Source organism: Notolabrus celidotus, chromosome 7 (genome assembly GCF_009762535.1).
Source record: "Notolabrus celidotus isolate fNotCel1 chromosome 7, fNotCel1.pri, whole genome shotgun sequence".
Taxonomy (NCBI): domain Eukaryota; kingdom Metazoa; phylum Chordata; class Actinopteri; order Labriformes; family Labridae; genus Notolabrus; species Notolabrus celidotus.
Window position 1 is genome coordinate 19941041 of NC_048278.1, and position 19228 is coordinate 19960268.

The 19228-nt window shown below is 41.5% G+C and overlaps 2 protein-coding genes across 2 annotated transcripts in view; one reads left to right on the top strand and one right to left on the bottom strand.

The window, feature by feature from the left end:
• adgrl3.1 (adhesion G protein-coupled receptor L3.1) overlaps window positions 1–14320 on the bottom strand; it is a 122116-nt gene extending 107796 nt beyond the window's left edge. The window contains exons 1-3 of the mRNA XM_034687696.1: window positions 14088–14320; window positions 12550–13211; window positions 1950–2030 (exon numbers count right to left, since the gene is read on the bottom strand). The gene's annotated coding sequence lies outside the window, so the exon portion shown is untranslated. The remainder of the gene's footprint in view (window positions 1–1949; window positions 2031–12549; window positions 13212–14087) is intronic.
• A 180-nt stretch (window positions 14321–14500) lies between these two features.
• si:dkey-92j12.5 (multiple PDZ domain protein) overlaps window positions 14501–19228 on the top strand; it is a 57324-nt gene continuing 52596 nt past the window's right edge. Inside the window, exons 1-7 of the mRNA XM_034687695.1 lie at window positions 14501–14546; window positions 14648–14954; window positions 15758–15853; window positions 16769–16938; window positions 18316–18552; window positions 18861–18929; window positions 19075–19197. Coding sequence (XP_034543586.1) covers window positions 15838–15853; window positions 16769–16938; window positions 18316–18552; window positions 18861–18929; window positions 19075–19197 — 615 coding nt within the window. The 5' untranslated portion in view covers window positions 14501–14546; window positions 14648–14954; window positions 15758–15837. The remainder of the gene's footprint in view (window positions 14547–14647; window positions 14955–15757; window positions 15854–16768; window positions 16939–18315; window positions 18553–18860; window positions 18930–19074; window positions 19198–19228) is intronic.

Genomic DNA, 19228 nt, shown 5'->3' on the forward strand with positions numbered 1-19228 from the left:
TGACTGGTATGGTTTACAATATGCACTCTATTGTTTTAGGACAAAAGCCTCTCCACTCAAGGCAAAGGTCACATTTTAAGACAAAAGCTTGTATTCATAGGGAGGGGGGCTGACAGCAGGGGAAAGAAGGTCTGTTTATGTGTGCATGTGTGTGTGTAAAAATAAATGTAATTTTAGAAAGAGCTGAGGTAATTTTTAATAATTTAAGTCAAAAATATTTAAAATTTAATAGACCATCACCCAGGGCTACAAGAGACCGATCCTCAAACACTTCATTACCATTTCCACATTATATACATTTCCTTTCAATACTCTGCATAACTCTCATTTTAAAAAGAACAAATATTTTTCGTTTGATATGACAGCACAGTGTCCAGATGAGCATCTCTCTGCTTATCTATCCATGCAGATGTGTTCTGCGCTACCATGCGACTCCCTGTTACATGTAATTGTTGCTTAACCAAATGAAACTGATACGGGCTGTATTTCAATCTGCACTCTCATTAGTAATGTGGTAAATGAAGGTTGTGCATTTGTGCATGCGGAGCGGGAAACACCTGTTTCTCACGGACAAAAAAAAAAACATCCCCCCTATGAAGAATGATATATCCCCTTTCCTGTTGTTCTTTCTTTTCACTCATTGTTTCAGTGAAATAAAGACAGAAAGCAGCCTTGATATCACAGAATTAGATTTCAAAGCAAGCCGTCAGAGTCATATGAGAGTCGAGGAAGGAAAGCATGCTGGGTGACACACACTGGACAGGAAGTGTGTGAGAATGGACACACAAATACAGTGCACCATGCACACACACACACATAAACCAACGTCATGCGTTCTCTAGGTTTACATCATGCTCTGTATTAAAGTTTGATTACAACTTAAAATTGATATTGTTAGATTATGGGTCCCACATGTCCTTGTGTGTTTCTTTTAAAGTTATATTGGAGGAGTAGTACGACACTTCAGTGAGATGACCTTGGCCATTAAGTAGATACAACTTTACTACTTGAAGAGAAAACTGCTACAACCAATCAGGAAAAATGTGAGAAAAAGAAAGTGAACTGGAGCTCCATCATTCACATTACTCTCCGCCAGTCTAATCAATTAAGAATAGGATCCCACATGAGAGCATGGCCTGGGGTTTTTATGCAGCGAAAATGCAACATATTTCTCCTCTTAGTGAAGAACTGATGTACAGCTGGGATACTCTGACTAGCTGTCAATACACAATAACTGCACCCTCTTCTATCGTCAATAAATTGAATGTGTAATTCATCAGCCCAACTCTAGAAGACGGTATTTCTAATTAAAAGGGAGCTCGTAAATCCAACATTTACAGGCCCAGCTAAGCTTGTAAATACACTGTAAATAAGTTGAAGAAAAAAAGCTTCATGGGCAAATGAAGGTCTACGTTTGTGGTTTAACTCCGGCTGATGCCTTCAAGGCACAGCATGCTGTTTGAAATTAATCTGATGTATGTTTCATTTCTGTGCTCGATTTTCTTCCATTTCTGAGGCCAACAACTCAAATTGTCTTTAAACAACCTATTCTCTTCTATTCTGCTGTTGCATTTGTGCATGAAGTATGCTGTTACGTATTCTTTTTGAAGCTCGCTGGGTCATATCTGATTGGATTAGCAGTTCAAGAGGACACATTTGTCGAGCCAATTAGAGCACTTCCTGGCACAGATGGAACCCTGAGATCTCAGGGGAGAGTGTTTGGGTCATATTTGGGATCTAAAAAAGCATAATGGGAACTGTAGAGTCGACGAAAACAACACACCAGGTGTGTATAAGCGTGACTGTGCTTCAGGCCTTAATAAAAGCCTGCTGTAAATAAGATTTCATTCTAAGTCAGAAATCCCTTGTTTAATAGGTCAAAATGTATCATTGGGTGGGAAACTTGGTATTCCCATTCGCTGATAGACATTCGGGTCATGTTTTCTTACCTGTTAAAGTGTGCTTTGCTTTGTCAAAGTGAAATGAAACCCCAGAGAATCACATCTCAATGGCAGCTGGACGTCCTAGTCCTGAAGAGACAGAGATAGAGAGGAGACAGAGAGGCCGAGGGAGAAAGGGAGAAAGAGAGAGAAGGGAGGGGGTTATTCAAGCTCAGTGAACTGAAGTCCCTGTCATTTTTCACAATAGAGACAGATAGCCATAATATGTAGTGAATGTGGGGTGCAGTGTGAATAATGGCCCCCTCCAGATTGTGTGAATAGCCATAACCCACTCAAACATAAGAACCAGACAGTTCACAAGCCACTTTCGCCCCCTGATTGCTTGTTTAGTATTTGTGTGTCCGTGTGCATGCTTGCACGTGCACGCGTATGTGTGCTCTGCTTCGTAATGACCTCTTAAGTGTCAGGGTATCAAAGTCTATAATGGTCCATCTCTGTGCTGGCTGGCAGTTTACAGCTAAAAAGCTCTCTCATGCCATGATAACTGGTTTATATGGGTGGCATTTCACAGCCAAATGCCAGAGACACTTTTCAGAAAAGGAAATTGTTAGCTCTGTTTCTAGAATGCAGAGTGGCAGTTATGCCCTGTTAGAATGTCTCTTATATCTTTCTTAATCTGGGCCTTGTCTCCTTTCCTATACCTTCTCTGCACCCCCCCCTGTTTTCCATCAATATGTCCCCCCACCCTTTACTCCACCTCTCTTTTTTCTCTGTCCAGTTCTTTCTCTGCTCCCAACCTTATTCTCTTGAGGGTTAACTTTGCAGCCTCGTCTTACCAGAGTTTGTCCTAGTGCGAGTGTATATATCGTGACTGATAATGTTCATGGATATGTATGTATGTATGTGTGTGTGCAACTCTTTGCATGCAGACTGTATTTTTGTTTTATTGTTGTTTTTGTACATGTGTGTGTTTTGCTGTTTGCTGAGAGCACTGATGAGGCCGTGGATACAGCATATTGTTTGGCCTTGAATTTTCAGTTTGAATCTTTGTAAGCTCACCATGCAAGATTTCCATAGGCAGGAAAAAACAAGTGCGTCCTTACACTATCTTTCTCACACACACACACCCACACACACACACACACACACACACACACACACACACACTCACACATCCATACAAAGTGTCAAAGTCTGGACCTCTATGGAGCTCTAAGCCAGGGCTGTGCAGTAATTGGGTCTATTAGCCAGCACAGGAGGCCATGAGCAATATCTCTATGGTCGGGTGGGTAGAGACTGCAACAAAAGAAGGATTCACTGCACTGTTTGTGTCCATGCATGTGTTTACATTTATTCATTGTGTATGCATCAGAATAAGTGCACATTATATAAATCCTCTATGTATATGCAGGCACTACGATGCGAGAGAATTGCCTGAAGCAACATAACATCAGCAAGAAATAAGTCAGAAGCTAACCTCCCCCCCACCAATACAGCACCTTCGCTCCAGTCTCGCTTCTCTCAGAACATGTTATACATAATTCACACTGAGCTGGTCAACAGTGGGGGGATCAATGAACGAGGAATTGAGCACAAGAAGTGGAAAATAATCTGATATGTGGAAGCACAGGCTAGGTGATGAAGGAACAAGTAGGTTTAAAGAAAGGGAATGAGTTTTTTCATTAGGACACATTTATGTGAACAAGTGCAGCAGTGGAAAGATCAGATTAAAGATGCAGCCATTGTAGGAGTCCATGCATAAACATCAGAAGTGCACTATCATGTTTTTTATCCCTGAAGAAGAATTTGTCATTAAATCCTAATTATATTCATTCTTCAGCTTTTAGAAGGAACAGGTCCACAGTTTTCCACAATACCAAAACATCCGCTGAGCATCACTAAAAATAACATTAAAGCCGACTGATTTCATACTCCACAATCTATGTCCAACATTGAGTGCTATAGAGCAGGAAACTGTGTGCAAAGTAAGGGGATTAATTTTAGGACGGCCACATGAGTGTAGTGCATTCATATTTAATGTCGGAGCCTGCGGCAAACGTCCAGACTTAATTTTACTTTTAGCTACATTTTAGATGCAATCTTTTCCTAGTCTTACTCCAGTGTGTTAGCAGTCTAACCTTGGCCATATTGTAGTTGAAATGCCCAGATGGCACTAAACATTCAAATATTATCCTGGGTTTTGTAGAATCATTTCAAAAATTAATGTTCTTAGGTCAACAGGTGGCTCAGTTTTCAATCAACTGAATCTAAAAAGGGCGCAATACATAATATCAGTTGCTCTAGTACAATTACAATCAGTAACCATGGCGGCAACTAGAGTGGGTTCAGATTTAATGGTGTTGGAGTTCACAGCAGAAAAGAGATTTTGATCAAATCAAGGTGAAAGGGGTTCTCTGAGGGCAACCAGCAGAGGAGCAGAGATGAGAAGAACATTCAATTCAGAGGTAAAATGGTGAACGCGTACACACTACAGTTTGCGCTAAGGAGGGGCTGCGGCTGAGAAGGCTTTGTACGGCCAGTGACTTAGCTTGACTGAACAATGGATGGATGTGATGAGGAGAGTTTTTTAAAGTCTCTGGGCTCATGTCTTCCTGAAAATAAAAGGAATAGATTCCACATGATAGATGCTGACCATTTTCTCACAGTAAAACAATGGTATTTTCTATTATGAGAGGCAGTGGTCGTATTGATGTTCTGTGTCACCCCCATTACTCATGAGCCTGCTGTATGTAATTAGGATGACTCTACACTATGCTTTCATGATGGTTTCTCGTGTATTACCCTTTGTAATTATGCTACAGACAACACACTGCGCCATAAGACACCAGAAATTGTCTCGGTGCCTGTTGGGTGAGATTTATGGCGCCTCCAAATGAAGAAATGTGGTGCCTTCCTTTAAAGGGTGGGGTCCCCTATATCTTCATGTCAAAAACCACAAACTAGCCTTGGGCTTGGACAGATTCGATACTAGCATGAAGAGTATGGAGCAATAGTGTGTATGGTCTACCCAGGCATAAAATTAAAGACTCTTGTCTATGGGCCCCACATAAATCTTAGAAAGAAAGAGAAAGAGAAAGAAATGGGTAATAAGGAAGGAAGGTGTATAAATGAAACAAAAAAAATGTGGATTTGTCTGGATTTTCGAGCTGCTGAACTTTAATCAACTGTACTGAACCTTTGACAATAGGGAGTTTTAGTATACAAGTGCTCACATACAAAGAAAAAACATGCCAATGTATATCACTGTAACCATAAAAGCAGCCCATAGTAATTGCCTGACATGAGTGTTACACAAAGATTGGTACAAAAATACCAAATACCATTTATCAGAGGATGCTTTCAGCACAGCCTCGCTCTACAATAAAAGGCCTTGTCCAATTCCCCCTCACTCTCATCTTGATACATGTGATGGATGCTGTCTCATCTATCAAATCAATCTGAAAGAGACACAATCAGGGGGTTCAAAACACACGTAAGCACACTGCAGGGCAACAGGCTCACAATTTCTTACATGGTTAGAAAGCAGACACGCGGTCCATGTAAGTTATTGCTGCAGGCCCACAGGCCAGAGTGCTGCTCATCCGTCTTTGTGTGACACTATCAGGCTTCCTTGCAAAACACAGAGGTGGTAAAATGTTTTTTATTGCAAAATGTGAAAGATACGTCAGGGACCAATTGACGGCTGCTGATACACGCCAAAGGGACACGGTGCTTTTATCTCAAATGAGTTGTATTGTCCTCGGCTGGAGCTGTGAATGTGCTAACTGTAGCCCTGCAGGTTCGAACAGCGTCCTCAAATCAGAATTGTTCAGCAGCCAGTCAAAGGGGATTTAACCTAAGGTAGAGGTGGGTGCTATAATTACACCTGGGACAAGGCTAGTCAGCTCAATAACATGAGGGCCAAAACACAAAACAGCGCAAATGATGTAAACATACATTACAAGGCCATTGATCACGACTACGTCTGTTAATATCTTTGTTCCATCAAGCATGACCATCTAGTCATCCATGCCCTCCTCCGGCCTATCACACTGCACCATCAACTAAGCTCCGGATCAATACTCCCTGGCACATATTCTCACTCTCAAAGACTTGGAATGAAAACACCATTCGAAATCAATCAAGATCCCAGCTGTGCCAGTGAACAGGCACAATAAATGACGATATTATTATTTTCTCAAATTTGCCCTCAAACGTCCAGTCGCATGAAAAAACGCTACGAGTTAGATCTACCTTTCAGCCGGGTTTATGCTGAAAGGAACCAGATGAGCAGGGAGTGGAAGATGTATATAATACAGTTAAAGTAAAAGCCCAGTAAGCAGGAAATTTAAGAGGGGCCTGGGGATGATGGTATTACAGCAGACGCTGATTGTGGACAATCTGCTGAAGAGGGAAAAGATATGGAACATATCATTGGATGCAGCGTGGTGGATGTAAGAGGCATGCAAACACTTCAAATACTGGAGGAAAGGGAAACTTTTTATAATCTGCAAAGAATGTAGTATATTTTTAAATGATCTTAACAAAAATGTAACTGTAGCTAGTAAAACCATGTTCAAAACAATAGCATAGAATTCCCCTTCCATTGTCTCAGCCAATGAAGTCAACCAGCCCCATCCCTTATTTGCAACATTGAATAAGTCTGTTCAACAATAATGCATTTTCAAACCCGGCTGTAGTTTCCTCCATTGATAAGAAATGTTGTGTTATACCACAATACTGGGAGATTTATGCCCCCAGCCCTGTGATGACCTCATTGTTCATTGCCCCATAATTCAAATCTGCTCCGCTGTGTTGCATCACATTGTGTATGACTCACTTCCAAGCACCCTATTCTCTTAACAAGTGTGGCTTCCTCGGCACGCTATAGACTCAACTACACAAACAACGCAGCAAAGAATTTACCCCCAAAGATACTGGGACTTGACACTCGCATATAATGTACCACACACACACACACACACACACACACACACACACACACACACACACACACACACACCCTGTTTAAATGGACTGAACTGGGAAGTAGGGGAGGGGGGTTGCTATTGTAAATGATTTCCTGTGGAGGCCAAAATAATCGCCAGACCTTTGAGTGAGCTTCTTACAATCACTCTGGCCTTGTACACTGATTCTCCATTCAGCTCCCTAATGGCACTGTGTGTGTCACTAAATATACAGCTGCAGGCCATGTCTATGTGCGGCTCTCTGTGGGTGTGTGAGCATTTACATTTATGCTTGCATACAAGTGTGAATGTGTGTGTGTCTCTGTGTCTGTGTGGGTGCGTGGGGGTTAGAGAGTGTGGTAATTGATGTGTACCACACCATGTGTGTTAGAGTATCAGTGGGAAGAAATGCATGCATGTGTGTGCATGTGTGTGCATGTGTGTGCACGTGTGTGTGTGTGTGTGTGTGTGTGTGTGTGTGTGTGTGTGTGTGTGTGTGTGTGTGTGTGTGTGTGTGTGTGTGTGTGTGTGTGTGCATGTGTGTGCATCTTATTGAGTGGTGACAGCTTTGAGTGGGGCGAGGGGAGGTGAAGGGCACAGAGGAGAAGTGTGGACAGGAGATGTGTTGACTGGAAGAACAAGCATTTTTTTTCCCTTTGTAAACAGAAATAACAACTACTTAGTGAGTGACAGGTTTGAAAGAACAATAGACTGTGGATATTGAAGCTAATGTAGAAAGCAGCTGCCTAAACATATAGTACAGAGACGAACCAAGAGCTGGTGGTAAAGGCCATCTGGAAAGCGAAACAGAGTTAGCCTGTAGATATAAAAAACAGGAAGACTTCTTTCTTATTTCACAGCTCCGGCTTAAAGAGCTGCAGGATTTAAAGGACTATTTTTGATTGTGCACAGCATGTGTACGTCAAAATTAGAAAGAGAGGGTTTGAAGTGCTTAATACAGCCATCTCAGACTGATATCTGCCTTTTATAATTGCATATAGATAATGGCAAAAATTGAACTTTTCACAGCTACTTCAGTCATTTGCAGAGTTGGTTAATAATAACCCTAATCTTCCTTTGATATGGTTTCTTCACAGCTGCATTAAAAGGTGTTTTGAAATTTATAAATCTGGGTAAAAAAATGGGAGTCCATGATGATATAAAGCTGGATATGAAACAAATTCAAAATGAGGTCTATGATTGGTCAACTGATCAAATCAAAACTAATAAAAACAGCTTTGAGACAGTTACTATGCATTATGGTGAGATGTGACATTGATTATACCCGCCTGAGCTGCTCAGATTGATCACTCTAAAGGAAAAGCAACAAATGGTGAGTGAGTATAAGTACAAGCTGTCAGCGTGTGTTTGGTGTTCATAATTTTCAATATTTGTTCTCTTTAGGGTTTTAATGACGGGAAAGTAAAGTGGGGAAGAGCCAAAGACATCATCACATCACCACAATTTTAAGATCCTAATAAATGGCTGTGGGGTGCTCTGAGGATTAATTTACACTGATTGATTCTTCAATAATTTTTATCCCATGTGAGATGGATCACAACCTCGGGTCTTTAGGCTTGTTTAATATGGCTGTTACAAAACTCTTGATTAAAAATTAGATGCAATCAAACCTGTGAGGAGGTTTGAGGACTTTTCACTTTGTTCAACAGCTTATCTGTCAAGACTTCCTTCTGTTTTTTAAGAGTATCTTAAAGAATCCCATTCTAATTATTATGATCATCATCATTATTATTATTGTTGTTTTTTTATCATTTTTCTTTTTTTCATTAGTTTTATTTTGACTGTTATTATTTTATAATATTCAGGGTAAGAGTTATTTTTGACACCTGCAACTGTCTTATTTTGTTGAATAAACAACCCAATTATTAAATTCAAAGATGCAGTAATCAAATTAGTACTTGTTCATAAAAATAATTCTTTTTTTATATATATATATATTTTTGCTTTTCAGATTTAAACACATTAACAGAAAATATACATATATAAAGGACAAATAAGAAGGAAACCTACTGTATGAAAGAAGTTAATATTACAGAATAAATACAGACAATAGGTAGTTCCAAAAAAACAAAAATATAAAGTATAAAAACAAGAAAAAGTTACAAAAATAGACAAAAATTATCATTTTGATCATAAATCTGGGTATTTAACACTTCAGTAACATTTGCACAATATGCAAATTGAACGTGTCACTTTGCTAAAAAGTCAACAAAACAGCAGCAAACTGGCATCATTTTTAATTATTTTTTATCTGTTTCAGCTTTAATTACAACTTTTCATGCATCATCTGTGGGTAACAGGAAAACTTCTCTGGACAATCTCTTTGCTTTGACCTACACTGTCCAACCGCTGCTATTAAGCATCACAGCACTACATAAGATCTTAATTCAATAGTATGATAACAACTTACAGCAAACCAAGAAAAACCTCTGAGCAGGATTATAGCATATCTTTTGCAGTGATGCACGCAAATAGCTCCATTTGCAGACGGTATAAACAGTCACGCCAACGGTGTACTTTTCCTCAAATCGGCCCTGAAATACAGACAGATAATAGGCTGGGATAGTTGGACAGTTCCATATTTAGGCAGAATAAGACATCTATCTCTGGAGGGTTATTCTAGTCGAAGCCATAGGAGCAATGAGTCAGTGAATGCCCTGAAATCTGACAGCCAGTCATCTGCTACAGCTTTTCCTCTCTCTTGAACATACATCCAATCAGGTAGCACAGTAACTGCGTAGTCCTCTCACATGGCCTTAACTTCTAATAGGGATGAATGATATGGGAGGTGAATTTCACACATTAAGAGAGGTGAAGTGAACTGATAGCTCCAGTCAATGGTGGAAAAGGCAGAGAGTCAGGGTTATTCTTTAAGGGAGGGGAGGAGGAAGGACGTGTTAATACACGACCGAGTGCTTTAGGTGGATGAGGAAGACGGGCAAGAATCTGGCCTCATTATTTCAATACTGGAGAGAGATGTTCGTCTAGCGCAAGAAAGGAAAAGGCTTTTGAATTAGGTTAAACTGAGCGCACAAAGTGGGGTTGAGACTAGGAATGCGAATCATCGTATTATAGGGAAGAGCGCAGTGAAATTCAGCAGCTCTGCTTTCGCTGAAACTTCACATTATTATTGCAGCATTATGATTTGTTTTGGTTTTTCCTCACTGCATAAGCCACAAGAGTGGCAATTTATTTATGCAGGAAGGGTTGGTTGTCTCTGAGAGCATAATAAACACACCAGCTTCTGTTTATCTACAAGGCTCTCGGACACAAACCTTTACCTTGCTATGCATAAATTAACTTAATAGAGGACTGGATCCCAGAAACTGCAAATTCTTTGGGAAACGCTTGTTAAAATGGTTCTGGGGAATCAGCCTTGAAGTTCTATGCGCCTACTAAACAGAATTAATTGCACAAGAGTTGAAGTTAGACTCTCTAATGGAAATAGAGACTTCAGTACCAAGCAGTTCCACTTCTTATGCAACTGATATGGCTGCTTGTCTTCATATTCAAGCCTGTATGCGATTGTTATTGTCTGTCTGCAATGGATCATGTTATCTTCAGGGTTTATTTTCATTATCTCAAGAATTCAATGTGCACTCAAGATGTTTAACATATGATCTCTTATTTTAATCAGAGGCTGCTTCCATTACAGGGTTGGATTAAGTTTCTGGAGCCATCCAAATCTTAGGCAAATATTTTGTTACATGAACAGCTCCAAGCAGGGAAAGTCAACCCTCGGCCAATCAAGCAGAACAATCCGAATTAGCAGCCATTGTGACGTGCACACTGCACCCTCCCTCCCACCCATCGTTAACAAGGAGCTTTGTCTTTCTTGTGCATCATACACAAGCGAAATGAATCAGTGACCTAATTAAAGTTGGACAGACAGACCTGCAGTCAGCAGAACGTTTGATTGCTGCCACTGCACATTAAACAGCTTCAGGTGCTATAGCGGCGTCACTGCTGTGTGGGTGTCATAACTTTACGTGACCCAAGATGCTCTTTGACACGCCTTGCATTCATGGTGTGACAGACATCCTGTGGCTCTCTGGATAGCCTGTCAGAAAAAAAAAAAAAATACATCCACAGTGGCAGCTGGAAGTGTGGACAACAATGCACACATACATTTTTTTCCTCCGGTTAAAAAACTGATAAACATCTCGCCTGGAACCCACAGCGGAAAAAAAAAAAACAGCAGCAAGATACAAGTTTTTTTAAGCAACATCTTTCCCAAACATTTAAAACAAATAATCAACTTGGCTACAAGCAGGAAACTGCAGGATCACTTAGAGACAAACAGATGCACTGATGACAGATGATTTAATGATATTCATCTCATCCACAAACATAATAATCTCCTTGGAGACAGGACTGTGCTTTAACAGATGCTGCTGAAATTGCAGTCAAGCAAGTCTATGTAAAAAAAATGTCTCCAATATCATACAGATAACTGCCTACATTGACCATTTTCCCACCTGCTCTGTGGATTCCTTGGAGACATTTTCTAACTGCAGCACTGACAGATGAGTCTACATATTGTCAAGCACCTCAACCTATAGAGTCTATGTCCACCCTTTTGTGCCACACACTGTACAATGAGATCTGCACATAGTTTTCACAATACCATCGCTTGATAGTCTTCTGAATATTGAGAGTACAGATTCAAAAGGACCAGTGTACACAGCTCGCAGACACACACACTGCTAATCATTATTGAGGGAGGCTTTGATTAGCAGACACCTGCATTTATTAGTCAGGCTGAACACTTTTGATTAACAACGAAGTACAATATCAGTATGGGGGCACAAAGGATGAGGCTGTACATGTTACACTGTACATTTGTGGTAGCACACATCAGAAACAGAGAGCTCTCTTCACTTTAGGTCAAGATCAAATAATTGTGCAACCTTCAGTAGTTTTCAGTTGCACATCAAGGTCATCTGCAACCCTGGACGCCTCATCCGTAAATAAGTGCCACAGCTTTCACTCCTGTAGCCGCATGATTGACGTATCCTGGGGTGCACTGGCCTGTTGGATGCTCCTTTTCCTTCACAGTGGCTGGATTTACTCTGGATTTTAGACTGCGGCTGACAACCACGCAGAGTCCCAAATAAGCTAACAGCATTCCTATATGCTCCAGTGACAGCTGCGTAAAAATAGGACAAAAAAAGCCGAGGAGGTGCACACTTCGTCTATCTGTCATCCATCATGCCAAAGCATTGCGCCCTGCAGCGAGGCAGATACGCGGCCCCAGAATAATAATTATGTGTACACCTTGGTCATGGGATAATGTGATTGCATTGATTATTAGCCGGAGAGATAATAGGTGTTTTTCCGTATTACTTCGCCTGGGCGACATCTCCCATCCGAGCGACGCCCATCCAGCCACAAGTCTCTGGACCATCATCTATGCAAACACCAAACCTGGATTATATTTTTGCCCCCTCGTCCATTAGGGCCAGTTTCCTCGCCCCTTAAGTGCAATAATCGCAGGCCACATTCCCATGGGCATCCGTGAGAACCAAAGTCAGCGCTGTTATCTAGTTTTCGGTACAGATCAGAGGCAGACACAGGTTGACACATTACCCAAAGGTATACAAGCGGTGTCTGCAAAAACATCAACATCATGTGTGCTGGAATAAAGAGCGGATCCTTACCGTATCACCAGTCGCAGCGACGAAGGCGCATTTATACACATCCAGCGCACAGAGGAGTCAGGAATAACCCTTCCTGCGCTCTCATATACAGTCCCCACAGCGTAGATCTTGGATAGAAATATATCTTTTCCAATCGATAAATAATTTCACTGATTGGCGCCTCGAATCCGGGTCTGTGGTTTCTTCTCGCTGCCGCACCAAAAGACGTGGGGAAAAAATTGGGGATGGAGATGAGGGTGTTATAAACCAATAGCTGCGTGCTCAGTATCCCGATCAGCGCTCACACTGGAGGATGTAACGCGTCCTTCCAAATGCACTAAGTCCAGTGAAGTGCTGGAGGAGGACAGAGGCGTATCTCTCTCTCTCTATCCGTCAGTCTGTATCCTTCCCTCCCTCCCTCTCCTTTCTCTCTCTTTATCTTTGTCGGCTGCCTCTATGTTCTTACTGACTTCTGCTGAAGTCCACAGACGCAGGGCGCAGCGGAGCAGAGGACCGTGGTCAACAGAGAGAGAGAGAGAGAAGGGTCAGAAATGACAAACCAATTTGGAGGCGCTGTGGATGCTCGGTTGATCGAGCGCAGCCCGGCGAGAGGAGCGTTGCGTTGCAGGCGGGCGGGGAGCCGAGGGTGGGAGAAGAGCTGGGGAGGGGGTGATGATTCCTGCCTGGGGGATGCGGAGAGAGAAAAAAGGGAGAGATGAAGTGGGGGTGTCTGATGGAAAACATGGAACTGGATCTGACTCCGAAATCTCTGGACCTAGGGCTCCACCTGCCGTGAGAAAACACACAGGGGCTCCCTGAGTCTCGACGGCAGGAACGGTTTACAGAGGGCACACAGGATCAGACCTTTACTGGATTTCACTGAGGAAGCCGTTATAACTTAGAGGTGTTTTTGTAACATAAATTTGTTAACGATTGCATGATGACATCTTTAAGTGATGATTTCATGTACATTTATACCGTTCCATGAGTCATAGAAGCTCAATTCAATCACAAGAAAGGATATTATAGGAAGAATTTTGGGCCCCCATAAAATTGTCCCTTTTAAATAAAAAATATTAAAGCCACACGCCATATATAAATACACTATGTAAATGGGATTGTTTCATATATACTAAAACAGGCATTTTTATTCATCTGTCATTTGTTTACCATTTAAAAAATAAAGCGGCTCCTCACAGTCCCAAAAAGCCACAACACCTTGACTGACCACCAGGTGGCGCTCGCAGTACAAATCAAACCAAATTCCCCAAAAACTTCACTTTAACAACCAGGAACCAGATAGTTCCGCCAAATGACAAAACACCGTCTACACAGAAAGATAATTTATTTACACAACACATGTAACATTTTCTTCGCCATCAGTCAAGGACAGATTTATTCAGACTAGTAAACAAGTTAAACATCAGCTAGCCAGAGCATTTTTCCAAAATACAACAACATTAGCTAAACTAAAACCCAGATAACTGGGACTTGTCACCACCTTATCGGTCAAGTTGACTCAGGAATAGATTTTACATAAAGAAAGGCCTCAAACATACCGCACTGAAGATGAAGGAGTGCGAGATTTCTGGCAACAATTTGAAACTATTTTAGCAACACCGGATATGCGAAATCGGATACGAAGACCCTGCCAAATCACTCATGTGCATGGTACTGGTGCCTGAATCGGCCCAAACTATGAAAGCCTCGCGGTGCAGCAAACTGTTTTCCCAAAATGTTTTTTATTACAGTATTTGGCAAAACCTTGTTGAATGTGAGGTCACAAAAACGGTGAAATTTCTCCAAACTTTATTAAAAAAAAAAGCTCAAATAACCTTAATTTAAAAACATATGTAAGGTGTGCTCTAAGTTCTCTTTGAGATTTTTAGATGACCCTGAATACAAATATTTGTAATTTGAAGCTACTTTATATTAAAACGTGTTTTATGAAATTCTTATTCTAACAGGTGTTTTTTTTTTCTATCTGCCATTTTTTCTCAACAACATTTTCTTTCAGGGTGAGGAACCGTCAAGGCTAGCTAAAAATATTTGAGTTTATTATGTTCTGCCTCAATATTTAAAATAGATATTTACTATCCCCCTCTGACATGTATTACAGGATTACTGGAGGCTACTTCCTTTCCCGGAGGGATGAACCCTCTGAATCCTGAAGATCAGAGGGTGACATGCGCACTGCACGGAGTGCTCCCAAGCAGCGGACACAATGCTGGAAAATAAAGCGATCACCTTGCTTCTTGATATCTTACCGACCTTCAATAAGCTGTTATGACTTGTCCCGTCAGGAGAGCGTCGTTCTCGGTATTCGGTACACGTAAACTTTCCTTGTGGACTGTTGGAGGAGGTGGATGTGCTGTGCTTGGAGCTAAGTGGGGACCTGTTGATAGCCCACCGACGCTGATATGGAGGTGAGAGGAGGCTTTCTGTAAGCGATTCTGAGCTGTCCATGATGTCCGTCTGTTCGTCACAGTAATAACTCTAACGCGCCCCGGTCATTTTTAAAGAAATTAACAATCTGTCTTCCAGATCACATATCGAATTAGTTGCTAATGGGCCTGCGTAATTACTGTAAATCATTTATGTATAATGATATTTTTATTCTGAAGCAGTCACTATCGCTTTAACATCAACAGGTATAAGATATAGATTTCATTAGGCTGCCGTGAAGGGCACATAAGTATTGCTATACCCCTCGTGCCTATCAATGCCTCCTAATTAGATTTCAGATGAGACGTTGTCATTTCCTGCCCATCGTTTTGCAAATCAAATCATGTCATTGGCATCATGCTTTGATGCTTTACAGGCTCCCCCTCAAGTCAGAATGGTCGGGAGGCCATGTGTCGCTGTTAATTATCATCAGAGGCTGATAAAGCCTTTTGGAGAAGATTTAAATCCTGCTAAAGAGCTTTAGTCCACAAGCAAGGTGCTTGCAAACAAGCATGGCCAAGGCCTTGGGAGAGAGGATGTAGAGGTTAAATTATACATGCTGCAGAACAGATGTTAAATATAATATGGTGCTTTAATTATTCATGTACACAATCTGTCATAATTGTCTTCTTATTAGGGGAGGATATCTTTAAGAGGAAAACTCACCTTGGTACTTTCATTACACAAATATAGTGTCAAATTCTGCAGGTACTGTCATAAATGTAGATACTGTACAAGGTCATGTCAAAGCGAAAACCTCTTTCATTTGCTATTCATGTTGCAGGTGCCAAACAGAGAAGAATAGCATGTAACCCAAACAACAAGTCACAAAGAGAGCACTAAAGCTGAACAATCTGACAGAATATGATGGAGATCATGGGTAAGTATATGTAGACGTATTGACTGTTAAAAGCCTTATATGTTCCGGTAACCACAGTTAGACTCCCTGCCTCTGCCATCATCAGAGGCTTTAAATTAGAGTGTCCAGCACAGCGGCTGCAGCCCGACAGGAGGGGAAAGCGACATGTGCAGGTGGCACAGGGCTCACAGTCTGGTCGATAGGCAAAACTTTGTGGTGAAGAGTTTACAAGGTCGTAACCCTCTGCCACATGCAATTACTGCAACTGTAGCTTGTGCTCATTAGCGGCTGCTCCACTAAATAAACAAGGGCAGTATGTCCTGATGCAACCTTTGAGATTTGGCCTTTGCTTTAAGTGATGAGATTGGATATCACATTCTCATTTAGCACTATCTAAATGTTTCGTGATAAAGTTTTTGTAGCTCTCTTGCAGAGGAACATTTTGCTTTGGGCTTGACCACAAGTGAACTCAAAATTTGCAGTTTGAAATTTAATAGCTCTGCAAAGAAATTGAAAATGACAGGAGTGGGGCAATATTTGAAAAACTTTGCAGCTGAAAGAACTCACACTGGAAGCCATAGTTCATGGATGTTTTTTACAGATGAATACAAATCCTGTCTGCTGAAATCCTCCAAAACACAGGTTGTTTTTAATGCGTACCTCACTGCGGATCAGTCCTGACAGATGATGCCATATTGGATTCCACTGACAAGTCTTGTGTTTTTCACAAAAAACACTTTTTACGACTTAGGAAAACTTTCTTGATCATTCCCAAACGTCCCTATTAAGTATTGATGGTTTAAAACTTATTCCAGAAGGTCTGGGTTTATGTCAGGGTTACACAGTCACTGCTACAACATGTGGAAACTCAAAACAAAGCCAGACAGGAGAAATGCTGATTCTGAATGTCACAAATGATACACACTTCCTCTGCAGATACTCAGCGTGCCTTGGAGGCTGTGGAGAGACTGCAAGCCAAACTGAAGGAGAGAGGAGAGGCCCCCGCACAAGAGAAACTCTCCCTGCTAAAGACTGTCCTGCAGAGTCCCCTGTTCCATCATATACTCAGCCTACAGCAAGCTCAGCGGAAGCCCCCAGCAGTGAAGGTACAGCATGAGCATGAGCGCGTGGGTGTTTAGTATATATTGAATGGTGGCGAAGGAGCCGGAATCGTTCCCAAAATACTGAATGCACAAACCAAACTGGATGAGTAATCAGCTTACCTAAGCTTACCACTAAAGCCTTGAGAAAGAGAGAGAGAGAGAGAGAGAGAGAAAGGGAAAGAGATCGAGATGGGGGAAGGACAAAGTGGCTGTACACCCCATCAGGGAGTTTGCACAAGTCATCTGTAACACTGTCATAACTTAGTAGCAATATGTGTGTGGGATTTGGCACTGGTGATGGCTGATAAATGTCGCCAAACAATGATTATCTACTCCATCATAATCCCAACACATGTGCGTTTTGTGCCTACACACATCGTGGTATGACAAATAAGTCACCATCAAGGTATTTAAACTGTTTGTCAGCAGCAATCGCTGGCTTTATAAGTCTGTTGTGGTGCACTGTAATGGGCTAACCTCATAAGCACCACAGATCTACATTATTACATTAGCTGAATGTGTGAGCCAGCACTTGTTTAGCTTCTCTGTATTCCAGGAAACATGGCACTGGATTATGTAGAAGGTTCCTGGATTTTCAGCAGAGCAGACACTGACAAAGTTTTCATGAGTTTATGTTCTAATAAAATCCACAAGTTTTAATATACTGCATTAAGAATAAGTCTGCAAATCACAGGAGTGTGAATTCGCCCATTAGTATTTTGATAGTGTTTGGTCTTTTATTCTACGACTTCTATTTTAACAGGTGTCAGCGCTGTAAGAATTCAATAGCATACAGATCAGAACTAAGCATCTTCTGAGACTCGCTTTTAAACTGTGAAACCGAAAAACCTGAAAAGACAAAAGGGATCAGCTTTGTGGGTTTTGGTGGTATTGAACAGAAGCGTTTATCTCAGATCCTCATGTTCCTGCTCTCCTATCTTTTCTCTCCCTGCTCCATTTTAAAGCTGTCTTTCTGTACTTTTTTTTTATTTGGCTAACACATTTACCACCCCTTCCCTTCCTCTCCTTGCTCTTTCTCCCACATCTTTCTTCATTGTCTCACATGCCCTCCTTTCCTCAATTTCTTTATCCTTTCCATTTCCCCCGTCATTCTCTCACCCCATCCTATTCCTCTCTGTCTCCGTATCTCCCTTCTTCAATTAATGTCTCCACCTCTCTATCAATCCATTTTCCCATCTCTTTATCTCCCTCATCCATTCACTCCCAATCTTTCTTTCCTCCTTCCCTTGCATTCTTCGACCCTCCTCTCACTCGTCTATTTTCTGTGTCCCAAACAATCAATCTCTTTTACTTACAATTTTTAACACTTCCTCTCTATTCATCCTGTCTCTGTCTCTCGATCCCTTACTGCTCTGTCAGCCCAATCAGGGGAAGGCAGTTTCCAAATCTGTTTCCTTGAACTGTGGCCCCTGCCAGGGCGTGACGCTGGGCCTGAAGACCCTGAGCCACAGCGACTCCTACACATGGGCCATGGAGAACCGGAGGCCCAGCACCGCCAGATCCCATAACAAGGACAGCAGCATCTCTTCTCTTGACTCGCAAGATCTGTCCTTCTCAGACTTTTACTCGGACAACTGCATTCATGCAGCATCACAGGTGTGTAAAACATTCATCATAAATAAAGGATTGTTAAAGAGGATTTTAGTAACAGGGAGCAATTTATTCTTAAAGCACTCTGTCCATGAAACAACCAAATAATATTTCCCCCCTCAGTAGTTAAACGTATAACATCACAATTCCAAATGTCACATTTTACATTTGAGAGTATTACACTGTGTAATAAAACTCAAGCACAGTAGGATATTTTATTGTCTCAGGGTTTCATTTGATCATAACTGCCTGCTCAGATTACTCAATGTCACTTCAAGTTTGCTTTTGTTTTACACATGACATTTATTTTTTAGTACTGCACTCCTCCTCGTATCTCCCGCACCATGTCAATGGGGAGGAACTTGTCTGCTATTGCTCACGAGGTACAGTGAGCTTTCATGTAATGTGTGGTTGTGGAGCTACTCCCTAAGCGTGTGTCTATGGATGTGTATTTCCAAAGTAAAAACAGATATCTCCCTCTCTTCTCTTTTTGGCTCCCTCCCTTGTGTTCTAACGTTGTCATGTTAGAGGCGTCATGTGGAGATGATAGAGCTGAACAATGATGGGAAAGGGCTTGGTTTTGGCATCATTGGAGGGCGAAGCACAGGAGTCATGGTCAAGACTATTCTTCCTGGTGGAGCTGCAGGACAGGTAAATCCACCTGCCAAACAATCACAAATGT